The following is a 13,211-nucleotide window of genomic DNA, read 5'->3' on the forward strand; positions in this document are numbered from 1 at the left end:
TTTAGCCAGTTTTTTCAGAACAGTTCACTGAATATTCTTTCCTTCTCCATTGACTAGAAATGCTCTTTGTATCGTATACTAATGCTGCGGTTTGCTTCTGGGCTTTCTGTTTTGTTACATTGGTGTGTGTGCCATTTTTGTGCCAGTCATTTTAAATAATTGGAGCTTTGTAATACCTTTCACTGTGTGCTGACTTCCCTCCTACATACACAGTTACTTCGTTTGATCTTGTTTTTCTTGGCTACTTGTACCGGCTTATTCTCTGTGGTGCTTTCAGTCTGAAAGTACTTGGTTCAAATGCAAGCCCCTTGCTGTGTGGTAGGGTGGGTTCTTGTCAGATGACACGCAGTGTGCTGGAGTCTGAGCCTCAGAGTCTGAGGTGATGGTCCTTTGATTCCTTTTGCAGCAGGTCGTGCAGAGCGTCGTCCATCTCCACGAGCTCCTCAGCACTTTGCAGGTGTGTGCCCTTCTCCTTTATCCCTTCACTTACTTGTTTCGAGAGAATCAGTGACCAGGGTATTGTTGGCCTGGATCTTTGAGGTTTACAGGTTTCTTATGGGTAAATGGGGCCCTCAGACTAGAGAAGACTGGCTCTCATGATGAGAAAGGTTCCAGAATGCAGTGGTTAGAGTATCATCGACCTGCTAAGACTAGACTTGATGAGCACGTGGTGGACTGCAGGTACCCTTGACAGCCATGCCCCAGAGCACATGGGGTGCTGACATGCACAGAGGAGGTGGTTTCAGTCTGGAAGGCCTTTGGTAGGATTGTAAGTTTCCATATTCCATGTCTCTGTGTGGTATTTGGATAGGGTGACCCTCCCCACACAGCTTTCTGGGAATATCCTCAATTTCTAACCAGTCCAGTTCATATACCTCCTCCCACCTCCAGAACACACACTCCCCACCCCAGACAAAGCTGCTGACTGCAAAAATCCGAGTCCCCGCACCATTGACATTGCGACTTGGTTGCCGCCCAGGGTTACGCTGGAGCATTTTCCCAGAGCAGCTTAGAAACCAGGGGAGGGCCGTAGTCTGGGGTGGCGTCCTCGTCCTCCGGGCGGAGGCACATCGTTCCCCCTCGTGCGTCTCCCCCGCAGGGGGTGGTGCTGCAGCAGGACAGCTACATCGAGGACCAGAAGCTGCTGCTGACCGAGCGGGTGCTCACGCGGACGGCGTCGCGGCCCAGCTCCCTCATCGAGCAGGAGAAGCAGCGCAGCCTGGAGAAGCAGCGCCAGGACCTGGCCAACCTGCAGCGGCAGCAGGCGCAGCACCTGGAGGAGAAGCGGCGGCGCGAGCGCGAGTGGGAGGCCCGCGAGAGGGCGCTGCAGGAGCGCGAGGCGCGGCTGGCGCAGCGCGAGGACGAGCTGCGGCGCGGCCGCCAGGACCTGGAGCGCGAGCACGACGAGCTGCAGCACAGGAAGGTCGCCTACCAGAGCGACCTGGAGCGCCTGCGCGCCGCCCAGAGGCAGCTCGAGCGCGAGCAGGAGCAGCTGAAGCGGGAGGCCGACCGGCTCAGCCAGAGGCCCGCCGACTGTGACATCGGCCAGGTACGGGGCGCTGGGGGGCCGGGTCGCTGTCGGGCCGGTACTGTAGGGCCGGGTCACGACCCACATAACCAAGAACCCTCTGAGCAGCGGAGGAAAGTAGGCAGATAATATAAAGGCTGCTTCTACAGATCTCTTTATGCACCACCAGGGGGCAGGTGAGGAAGTGAGCCTTTTTCTGGCATCTCTCAGCATGATGGGCTGGGGTTTGGCCAGGGGGTTAATGGGTGCCTGGCACTTGCCTCAGCCCTCAGTGGCTTAGGCTGGAGTAGCCTCAGCATCTCTGATGATGGAAGTCAGCCGTCCAGGATTTGGGGAGCAACCCCTCTGCCCTGTGCCACATAAGAAATCAGAATGGTCCCCAGCTAAAGGAACTTGTAGCTGGATGGGGACAACACACCGAGGACACAGGTCCCCCCAGAGTACAGTGCCTGGGCTCACAGAGAGCAGTAACGCCTGAGTTCCTGAAAGAACCCACATGGTGGGGTCAGTGGGCATCAACTACAGGGAGGAGCCCATCCCAGCAAATGGTGGAAGGCAGCCCCTCTTACGGAGAGAGGATATTCCTGCTCAGGGATGCTCAGACATCTGGGCTCAGCTTAATTCCTGATTTGCCTCGCTACTGTGGATGAAGCCTTTCTTCTCCTGCAGCTGCTACTAATATGGGAAGGAATTACGTATGTGGGAAGCACGCTGACCCCCCGAGTTTATTTCAGTGGTGTTTTACGGTTATTCTGGAACGGGCCCCTGTGGCAGGTGGGAAGCTTGGGAGCGCACAGATCCTCCTGTCTGCTGATGCTCAGGTTGCCATTTGTTTGATCGATTGACCTTGGATCATGAAAGAAAAGGAAACTGACATCTTCCAGAGGGAGCAGTTTAGCTTCCTGCAGAGTTTTTCACATCTGTGGGGGAGTAGCCAGTGGCTCTGTGTGCTTTTCGTGACACAAGGATGGCTTCCACAGGGAAGGCTGCAAGGCCCAGCGGGAGCACAGATTAGACTGATTATCTCTCTTCATCTTTGGTTTAACCTTTGGCTAGGATCTTGGTATAAGCACGTCTCCACCTGCCCTTTAACCTGAACAGACCTCTATAATCTCTTAGCCCTGAAATAATTATCTACACCCCCGTGTAAATCAGTCGTTGGATAAGCAGCTCTTCCTGCTTCTTCAGGGAATGGGAGTTCTAAGCTGCCTCTTCCAAGCTACTGTTAATTCTTTATGTTGCTGTTAATAAAAATAGTAATGGTATCAGATGATATTTTTAGCACTTTCATAGATACTACCTGAGGGAGGGAGGAAATGGAACTGAGAAGATCAGAATCTTTTTACCATTTCCCTGGAGTCCAAGGCAGTGGGTGCACACGGGGCTGACCCACTGACACAGCCGGTGACCTCAGGTAGTGTTCACTGAGTAGACACTGGGGATGCTGCTGGCCTCCAAGTCAGACCCCTTTTCTTGACCATGTGCAGGTTTCACATCAACACACCAGGCTGATGAGGATCCCATCCTTCCTTCCGAATCCTGAGGAGACCCTCTTGCCACCGGCACCTTCCATAGCCAAATCAGGGTCATTGGACTCAGAACTCTCAGTGTCCCCAAAAAGGAACAGCATCTCTCGGACACACAAAGAAAAGGGGCCTTTTCACATACTGGGTTCCACCAGCCAGACAAACAGAGTACCAGAGGGTCAGAGCCAGACCCCAGTGTCCACGTCCACCCGCCTGTTTGGGTTAGCTAAGCCAAAGGAAAAGAAGGAGAAAAAGAAGAAGAACAAAGGAAGCCGCTCGCAGCCCGGTGGTGAGTTACACACACCAGGTCTCCCTCTGGCCGCGTAGTCCCTGGATCCTGAAGAGTGGGTGGCTTTGGCGGTGTGGGAGTGGTTAAAAAGAGGTGGCTGCCATTCCGGTGTGTAAAAGCTGAGCCACATACATCTCACCAAACCCACTTGCTCTGCCCGTAAAGGACTGTTGGAACTTACACTAAGAACACAGATTCAGAGAACATTTAACAACCCACTCTGTGTGGCACGTGCACGAAGTAGAGAGTGCGGGCCCAGTTCTCACACTTACTGTCCAGCTGAGGAGCTGAAACTCACCTCAGTGAAGCAGCTACAGTCCTCCCTGCCTTTCTAGGCCTGGTCCAGTAATATTAATAACAGGGGCTTGGTGAGCATTTTCTGAGGGCTGCTTTAATCCTGCAGGTGACTGTGAGAGAGGTGTTGCTGACCCCCAGACACACTGGGAAGCTGAAGCTCGGGATTAACTGACCTGCCTGCCGCCACAGGGCGTGCTATCAAATCACACTGCACAAGGTCTGAGTCCTTCTCATTAGGATTGCTCTCTCCCTTCTGTGTGGGAGGTTGAAGAGAAATCCCTACTTCCGGGCCTGTTTATAAACAGCAAGCCTAGTGTTTCTGTAAAGTTTAAGGAGCTGTAGATACGGAGGACATCACTGACGACCTCGTGCACTACGTCACCTGGAGGCCCGGCTGGCAGATGTCATTGCCCACCAGCCCGGCATCTGTTTGCATCCCAGAAGACTTGTGTTTGGGGAGGAAAGAACAGAATTTACCGGTGAAAAGAGCAGTTCTGAATTTCTTTTTCCGCCTTGGTTTCCTTTTTTCCAGATGGCCCTGCATCCGAAGTACCTGCAGAGGGGGAGGAGATCTTCTGCTGACCCCGTTCCTCTCCGAGGCAGCCGCTCCTGTCCCGCCGCGGTTACAGCCCCACCCCCTGCTGTCCTGTGCGCGCACTCTCCTACACTGACACCCGTGCCCTGCGGCGCTCAGCCCTCCTGCACTGCCCAGGTCCTGGACCAGAAGAGCAAATGGTCTTGGGGGTCAGGGTGGGAAAGGAGGCCCAGGATTGGCAACCCAATGCCTCTCGGGTTGGGGCCAGCCCTGCTGGATGGTGGATGTTACACCGAGAGTAGTGGCCCCAGAAGTCCAGGTGATGGTTTTGGACATGTCAGGAATTCCTAGAGGCTGAAAGAGTGTTTCCAAATGCAGTCTGAAACTCTTACTGCCTTTTATTTTAGGGAACAGAACCAAAAATCAAACAGCAGATAGTTTGGACTTCATCTGAACACGTACAGTAGCCCGTCTGCACATACACGTGGAGTGCGCCAGAACTGTGCACGGTCTATACCAGATGCCTGCTGGGCTTGGCTCAAGCCCCGCACGAGGGGCGCTGCCCGCCACCGCTCAGGGAGCGCGCACTCAGAGCCTCACCCACTAGCCCTCCCAGGCTGTCTCCCTGTAAACTCACCCCATGCACGCCTCACCCCTTTTCGCGTGTATTTCTCATTTCACTTCAGAAGGGACGACAAACATTTGTGAGAACCAGTGAGAGAAGGCTTGATGTCTTTAAAAAGCAGACGATCTTGAAACACCTTGATTTTGGTGTTTCAGTCACTTTAAAAAGAAAAAATATCTAATTTTATCAAGTCTAAAAGAAATCATATATTGGCTTTCCAAGATGTTTGCCCACATGTTCTGGGCACAGACGAAGTAGAGAGGCCTCCTCACCATCACCGCTGTGGCGTGACACTTTTTGGTTGTCACTGGCCATTCAGCAGTGGCCACGGCCTCCTGGCAGCGTTCCTGAGACCTCGAGGTGCCTCCCCAGGGAAGCTGCTCCTGCCTGGCAGTCGCCGTGCGAGAGGGTGGCCCCGTCCGCGCTCCACCGCACAGGGACCGCCTGCTTCTCCTGCTGCCAGGGCATGCCCACCCTGTACTAGACAGCTGGCCGAAAAGCAGGTTCAGGTGGGTGTGTTAGGCCCATATGAAGCGGTTCCCACCAGTACAGACCGAGAGAAGAGCTGGCCAGAAGGTATGGCTTGGAAAGTTCTCCTATCAGGAGGCCTGGCAAAATTTGATTTCTTTAAAAAGTTTTAAAAACGAAAGGCCTGTTGCTTTTTGTACTCTACCCCTTGAGGAACCCACAGATGCTGCCTGTTTGTTCTTTTCCTTCTCTCTCTTTTTCTTGTCCCACTGTGTTTTGATCTGTATTCCTTGAGGCTTGTCACCAGCCGGGAGGTGCAGGATGTTTCTCCCTGAGGCCCCTGCACCTGCCACACTTGTTAACCCCCCAGGAGGGGAGACCCTGGAAAATTCTGTGCTTTAAATGTGGTCTTTGATTCCTGCCTTTTGCCCCTCAGGAGCATGGGTCTTTGAACATACTTTTTAAAAACAAACAAAAAAATCTGTAACTTGGTGCTTGTTGATGAATTGCAAGCTGGCCTTGCAGATGGAGATATTTATCTTTCAGTTTATTTGAAAGAGGTCTGGTTTAAAATTTTTAGCTTAGATTTGTTTTATTTATTTGTGTGTTGTGTGCATGTGTGTATGTGTGTGTGTGTGTGTGTTTTAAGGGTGAACACACCAGCCCAACGGTTTCAACTGTCCAGTCAAGCAGCGGGTGCTGCTTCCTTACTCCCCCGTGTCTGTCAAAGTGCCTCGAAGGCCCAAAGGAAAATTAAGCGTTGGGGGAGGGGTCCATTTCCTTCCCTCCTCCCACCCTCACCTCATACTTTGATCAAGGGATGTCTTCTTCCTTGCTTGAGAGTTAAGAAACTTGCCACCCATGGGCTACATTTGCCTAGTTTTGTCATGGAGATTTCTTACCCTTCAGAAACACACTTTGAGCAGAAGCAGCTGATTTTCTATTGAACCTTGATGTACCCCCCTCCCCCGCCCACAAAGACCCTAAACAGCAAAAGGTTAGGTTGCCTCCTGCCACCAGTCCGTACAGCTCAGCTTGAGTACGGCCAGCCTGTCGTGCCTTTCTCAGATCCACCGGGAGCCCAGCCGTCTGTCCCTGTCGCTGGCTCAGGTTCACCTCTGTGGGTCCCCATCCCACAGAGAGAAGCTCTGCTCTAAAGGGGTGGGGCTGGTGAGTGAGGACCTGCGTCCTCCTTCCTCTGTCCGTGTAGGCCGGGCCTCCCTGTCTCCGGGCTTGAAACCAGAGCTCAGTGCTGACAGCATTTGCCCTAACGCAGGATCTTCACAAAGAGCACCCTGGACGCTGAGTTTCTGTATATAGCTGCACAGCTGGCTTTCAACTTTAAAGGGTCTTTTACTCCCAACTAGTTGTGAAGTTTCGGTTGCCTTGGTTATTCGGTGGTAGTTTTTTTAAAATGATGATTTCCCCTTCACCTGCACCCCACTAACTTAAAATACTTTGGTCAGCTTGTGGTTGGACAAGTTTAGAATCAGAATCAGAAGGTATCTCCCCCAGAACAGTGTGCGGTGCAGAGAGAGAACCACTTACCCGGACCCATGCTTTTCCATGCCTTCATCCTCTCCCTCTCCCCCTTTGATAAGGAAGTCGGGGATTTTGTTGTTGCGCTTGGGGAACCACCTGGGATTGTTGCTGCTCCTGCTTTTGCTGATGGCCTTGAGGTCTCCTCTGACCTTGAGGCCTGACCTGGTTACTGAGGTGTCTTTCATGTGAGAAGGGGCTGTCTCCCGCGACAGCTCAGACTCAGTTCTCCACAATGTCCCCACGCTAGGGGCCGTGCTTCTCTAGCTCCGGAAATCAGATGCCTGGCCTTCCTTGTATTTAGGTTTTGGGGGACAGATGGAAACACCATCCAGAGTTCCAGAATCTCGTGAGTTGCCTGGAAGGAGGCTGCATCTTCTCTCAAAACTTACATCATCTCAGTGGTCGTCATCCCAGTCGGGTGGCATGTGCACTTTAAACGCTCTCTACAGTCAGCTTCACTTTCGAGACAATCAACTATGCTAACTGTTTTCTTTGAAAATGGAGAGGGTTAAAAACATGCAGATTGCCATAATTCAACCTTTGCCAACATTCCATCCTCTACCCCCCATGAGAGCTGTCTATGGGGAAGAAATCCTTATCAAGACTTTTTTTTTGGAAAGGTACGAATCTTACCTTTTTTCCTCTCATGTCTCAGGGTAATACCACTAAAAGTTGTTACTTTGCTGATATTCTCCCTTATTTGTTATCTTCCCAAGCCCCTAGTATTAGCAGTAGTGAGCACACATTTTTAAGATCCTTGGGGTTTGTCGTACCTTTATGTGGAAAGTGGGTATTGTGTGTAGGGTTTATAAATAGGCCCCGCCTTAAATAAAAGGTAGCACCATAACCTTAGGGGCCAGAACTCCATCCCGAAGGTCCCGTTCACAGAAGTACTTTCTATTTCATCCATTGGTCACAAAGGTTCTTTTTCCACAGCCAGTTCTTTCTCCCCAAGGATTTGGTATCGGCCTTGGAGCTGCAGTTGTTGATACAGCGTTGATGGGGGGCCAGTTGTGCCCAGAGGACAGCTAAGCCCAGGGACTGGGGTCGGGGCGCGTTGAGAGAGACGGTCCTGGTGAGTGGGCTTCAGCAGCCATGAAGTGGGTGGCTTGGAGGGGACCCCAGACACTGCCAAGGGGTGTGGACACACTTGGAATGTGGAAGCCCAGAAAGAACCCTGCCAATTCCACGGTGGCAGTGGTTGAGGAATGTGTGCCTTGCTTTCCTGCAGCGGGGCAGTGTGGCACACACACACCTGTGGTCCTGGGGTCACGGCCCCACCTGGTGCTGTTGCTCCGATTGACCCTCGGAGACAAGGAAAGGGGCAAAGAGATTGTTTTGGTTTGGTTCGTCATTTTCTTTCCATGTAGCGTAACATTCCTAGTTAACCGGAGCTTTGGGATCTACTGCCTGCTGGCCAGGTTTTAAAGTGAAAAGTCTTTCAGTGCTGCCACAAGAGGGAAAAAAACAAAGGCTTCTTTCCATGTACCAATCGAATTTAATTTGTCAAAAGCTCGACAGGCCTTGAGTGAGTTCTCCATCTTGCTAAGGTTTAAAGACAGGCAGACCCAGCTGGCTAACGTCTCTCCTGCCGCAGACGGTGACAGCCTGCTCCAGACGCCCAGGCTGAGCCCAGTCTCTGCTCACCCCAGTCGTCACCCCCTTGAACGCATCTGCCTTTTGTGACCACCTGCCAGGATGGGCAGCTCCAGAGCACTGACAGGGGCCTGCCCGGTCGGCTGGCCCACGGTCACGGTTTAGCCTGAGGTTTCTGGCGTGTCGCCCGGCCAGGCGCGCAGGGGACACCATGACATGCAGGAGGGTGATTACCATGCACCTTATACCTCTGCTCTCGTTTGTTGTTCTCAAATGCTAAATGAACGTTTCTGTGCTGAATCCTATTAGATAAAAAGGGGTTAAAACCCAGATGCTGTATATTAATTTGTAATTATGTATAAAGTGAAGCAGTTTTAAACTGTAAAGATTTTTTCAGTGTGTTTTCTGGAATTTTGCCACAACGTACTGGCTTTGTATTTTATTTATCTTCCTTTCTGGTTAGCGGCTTCCGACCCTTGTAAAGTCCCCCTCCACCCTTTCAAAAAAAATAAATGTCCTTTAAGTCTCGGTGGTGACTGTGTTGTATTCCTGTCCCTGTGGGCTTCCTGAAGTGAAGGCTTCCAGGATACTCTGGGTTCCTGGTGAAGGGGCACTCCCTGCCCAGCTCTGAGGGACCCTTCTCCCCAGTAAAACCCTATTTCTGTACCTTCGGGAACAGGACTCAGGAGGACAGCCCCGGAGCACAAAGCAGCTCCCGGGGAACTCAAGTCCCCTGGAGCTGGACCCTAACCCCGGGGGCACCAAGAGTCAGAACCATTTCCGGTCAAATCAGCGCAGTAAGAAACGTCCTTGCTATAGATTCTGCTACGTAAAAAAGATGAATGTCAGTTTGCCTTTCTTTGCCAACTTTTTTCACCTCATCCCACCCCCGAACAAGGGAGCTGCCAAGAACTAATTCAGGAAGAAGAATCTCATTTGCATGTAGCTCCACAGGGATTTACTGGGTCTGATCCTCTGAAAAATTGCTGGAATGCACGGTAGGAGCTGTTGCCGCTGCTGCCTGCGGGCACCTGTGCCGCTCTTCCTGAATCGCTGGCTGCCTCCCCGGAGTCCAGGCCTGCTGTCCCTATGAGAGGCCCCTCAGTCCAGCTGGCCGCGTGGTGTAATGCGAAGAACGTGGGCAGAGCTGCCTCAGTTCCCAGCTCTACGCTCCCAAGCTCCCTGTCCCTCCCCAAGCGACAACCAAAAAGAGGAAGCAAAGGAAACCATAAACAAGACCAAAAGACAACCCTCAGAATGGGAGAAAATATTTGCAAATGAAGCAACTGACAAAGGATTAATCTCCAAAATTTACAAGCAGCTCATGCAGCTCAATATCAAAAAAACAGCCCAGCCCAAAAATGGGCAGAAGACCTAAATAGACATTTCTCCAAAAAAATAAACAGATTGCCAACAAACACATGAAAGAATGCTCAACATCATTAATCATTAGAGAAATACAAATCAAAACTACAATGAGATATCATCTCACACCGGTCAGAATGGCCATCATCAAAAAATCTAGAAACAATAAATGCTGGAGAGGGTGTGGAGAAAAGGGAACCCTTTTGCACTGTTGGTAGGAATGTAAATTGATTACAGCCACTATGGAGAACAGTATGGAGGTTCCTTAAAAAACTAAAAATAGAACTACCATGTGACCCAGCAAGCCCACTACTGGGCATATACCCTGAGAAAACCATAATTCAAAAAGAGTCATATACCACAGTGTTCATCGCAGCTCTATTTACAATCGCCAGGACATGGAAACAACCTAAATGTCCATCGACAGATGAATGGATAAAGAAGATGTGGCACATATATACAATGGAATATTACTCAGCCATAAAAAGAAACGAAACTGAGTTATTTGTAGTGAGACGGATGGATCTAGAGTCTGTCATACAGAGTGAAGTAAGTCAGAAAGAGAAAAATGCCGTATACTAACACATATATATGGAATCTAAGGGGGAAAAAAAGGTCATGAAGAACCTAGGGGCAAGATGGGAATAAAGACACAGACCTACTAGAGAATGGACTTGAGGACACGGGGAGGGGGAAGGGTAAGCTGGGACGAAGTGAGAGAGTGGCATGGACATATATACACTACCAAATGTAAAATAGATAGCTAGTGGGAAGCAGCCGCATAGCACAGGGGATCAGCTTGGTGCTTTGTGACCACCTAGAGGGGTGGGATGGGGAGGGTGGGAGGGAGGGAGACGCAAGAGGGAAGAGATATGGGGACATATGTATATGTATAACTGATTCTCTTTGTTATAAAGCAGAAACTAACACACCATTGTAAAGCAATTATACTCCAGTAAAGATGTTTAAAAAAAAAAAAAGTCCTGCTGGGTTGCCAAGCGCTTTCCCTTGCTCAGTGAACTTGGAAGTGCCCAGATTTCTAAGGAGTCTTGCAGCCTTGGCAATAGATGCCTCCCCAGAAGCCAACAAACACTGGTCCCTTCTCTCTGCCGCCTGCACTTGGCTGTCACGGCAGCTGCAGCGTCCCGACGCCCCCAGCGGGGCTGGGAGAGTGGTTCCCACGGCCTCCCTCCTCCGCCGCTCTGCTCCCGCCATCGTGCTTGGGTCTGAGCCAGGGACAGGCTCCACGTGGGAGGCAGGCCAGAAGAGGGAGGAGGTGCCATCCTTTGTTCCAGGAGAAGAGCAGAGGCGCAAAGCGCGCAGGGCTCCACGAGGACCGGCCATCCATCCAGTGGGGCGTGGGGGCTCTGCCTGCTCCTGAGGGAGAAGGTGCCACAGATAAAAGGGGCCACTCGTGTCTGAGGACCTCCCACCGGAAGGGAAACCAGGTTGTAGCAGCCATGTGCCCAGGAAGGGAGTGTGCTAACCAGTGCAGCAGGACAGAAACCTGAGTCCCAAACGCCGGGAAGAGGTTGGGATGCTGCAAAGTCCAGAAAAGAGCTTGCAGGGCAGGGAGGAAATACAGCGCCCAGGTTTCGTCACTTCCTAGGAAGCGGGAACAAAAGTCGATCCGTGGTGAGCTGTGCTGCAGAGCGTCAGGAATAAGATCAAGAACCTCCTTCCATCACCGCCTCCCTGGTTCAGCCCCCAAGGGCCTCGCCCACCACAGCTCCTGCTCTGGGATTCTTGGGAGACTCCTTTTCCCTTAACTTTACCCCCATTCCTTCAGGGCCTCAGGTCACCGCCAGAAGGTTGCCCGGAGGTGGTGGAGCAATCCAGGTGGACGTGATGCCACCCCCATCAGGGTCCCAAGAGGAGTCCGACGTGGAAAAGGAGGCAGAGCTTGGTGCACCCCAGACTTGGGGGATGTGGGCCGCGGGGCCCCACCGGCCTCCCCCATACATCCTCTCCCAAGTCCTTTGGTGTCCAAGTTACAGCCAGGGCGTCCCCAGGTCCCTCTGGCCTCTTTCTTTCATATGGTAATCACTCACACAGCTGTAAATAGTCCCACTGAAGTTTGGGCTGCTCCTCCAGGCGCCTTGGTGAGACTTTCTTCCTGGGAAACGGTATCTGGACCCTTGGGATGGAGGTGGGAGGGGAGGGGGACCCAGGAGGGCCTCTGGGGGGATTGGCTGGCGGGGCTCAGGGGGCGTGAGGGGAGTGAGCTCCTTAGACCAGCTGAGAACCGGGCCTGCTTTTCTCCCCCTCCCTCGTCAGCACATCCTTTGAGGGCCCTGAACTTCCCACCCCACCCCCAGCAGCTTTGGGGTTGAAGCTGGGCCGTTGCCTGGACAACCGCGGTTCCCAGCCTTGCCTGGTCTCTGCATCCAAAGGACAAAGGAGCTGGACGCTGGTCACCTGAAACAATGCTCCCTCCACCCGCAGGAGGAGCTGGGGGGAGGAGCTGGGGACGGGGCCCGGCTGGGGTCCTGCTCCGTTGAGGGGGCAGTGGACAAAGGCTGGGGGGCCATGGGGTGAGTGAAAGAACAGGCGCAGACTTCGGATCAGAGTCTGGGCTCAACGTCCGGTCCAGCCATCTAATGGCCAAGTGACCTTGGACAAGTTATTGAACCTGTCTATCCCTGTTTTCCTCTTAAGTTCGGGAACCAGGGTATCTAGCTTGCAGATTTGCTGTGACAATTCGGTGAGATGCTGAATGTTGGTCCCCAGCACATGATTCTTGATTCCCGAGCCTGTTACCCGCAGCTGCAGGAGCTTGTCCCAGCAGCAGTGCCAGAATCCCATACCTGACCTCCGTCTCTGTACCTGGAGGTGAGCGCCCGGAGGAAGGAACGACCTTCCCCATCGCCTGGCAGTGGTGCCCAGCCCAGGGCGTGGCTCGGAGCTCCTTGTCTCTGGGCTTCTGGTTTGGGATACCTGTCCCCCTTCCCTCACTTGGCTCAGGTGAACTGTCACTTCCCAGAGGAAGCCTTCCCTGACAGCCAGGGCAAGCCCAACCCCTCCCTCCTGTCTGCCCTTAGTGTCTGGAACCCTCCGGCCTACACAGAATACATGACACCTGGAGCCACCAGCCTTCGGCTAGTGTCCCCTCCCCCTAGCTTCCAGACCAGAAAGCAAGGCTGAGCCCGAAGCCCAGGCCCCACACACCCTCATTCCAAGACCACAGTGCTGGGAGCGGACAGACAGGACTGTCCCGGGGCCTGGAAGAGGCAGGGGCCGCTGTTCTGCCAGCAGGGCCAAGGTGGCAGGTGGCCCTCAGCTCCAGCTAACTCCAAGAAGGCTCTCCCCATGGGTGGCCTCTGGTTGAACCGTACAGAGTCCTGCTGCCAGGGCTGGGATGGCCGCCAGCCCCCTTCCCTACAAAGCAGCTGAGCCTCACCCCCATCAGGTATTGCAGCCCAAAGTGGGCCAGGCCACTC

The 13,211-nt window shown here is 52.8% G+C and overlaps 1 protein-coding gene across 13 annotated transcripts in view; it reads left to right on the forward strand.

Moving 5' to 3' along the window:
* Window positions 1–8,934, forward strand: part of AKAP13 (A-kinase anchoring protein 13) — a 343,304-nt gene extending 334,370 nt beyond the window's left edge. For 6 of the 13 annotated variants that reach the window (XM_082388883.1, XM_082388888.1, XM_082388890.1 and 3 more), the window contains 5 exons: window positions 407–457; window positions 1,100–1,549; window positions 3,016–3,343; window positions 3,747–3,857; window positions 4,173–8,934. In XM_082388883.1, the coding sequence (XP_082245009.1) occupies window positions 407–457; window positions 1,100–1,549; window positions 3,016–3,343; window positions 3,747–3,808 (891 nt within the window). In that variant the 3' untranslated portion in view covers window positions 3,809–3,857; window positions 4,173–8,934. The remainder of the gene's footprint in view (window positions 1–406; window positions 458–1,099; window positions 1,550–3,015; window positions 3,344–3,746; window positions 3,858–4,172) is intronic. The other 7 variants (XM_082388891.1, XM_082388892.1, XM_082388884.1 and 4 more) reach the window with 3 other exon arrangements.
* Window positions 8,935–13,211: the final 4,277 nt, after the last annotated feature.

This window comes from Balaenoptera borealis (assembly GCF_965194805.1).
Source record: "Balaenoptera borealis genome assembly, chromosome: 3".
NCBI lineage: Eukaryota > Metazoa > Chordata > Mammalia > Artiodactyla > Balaenopteridae > Balaenoptera > Balaenoptera borealis.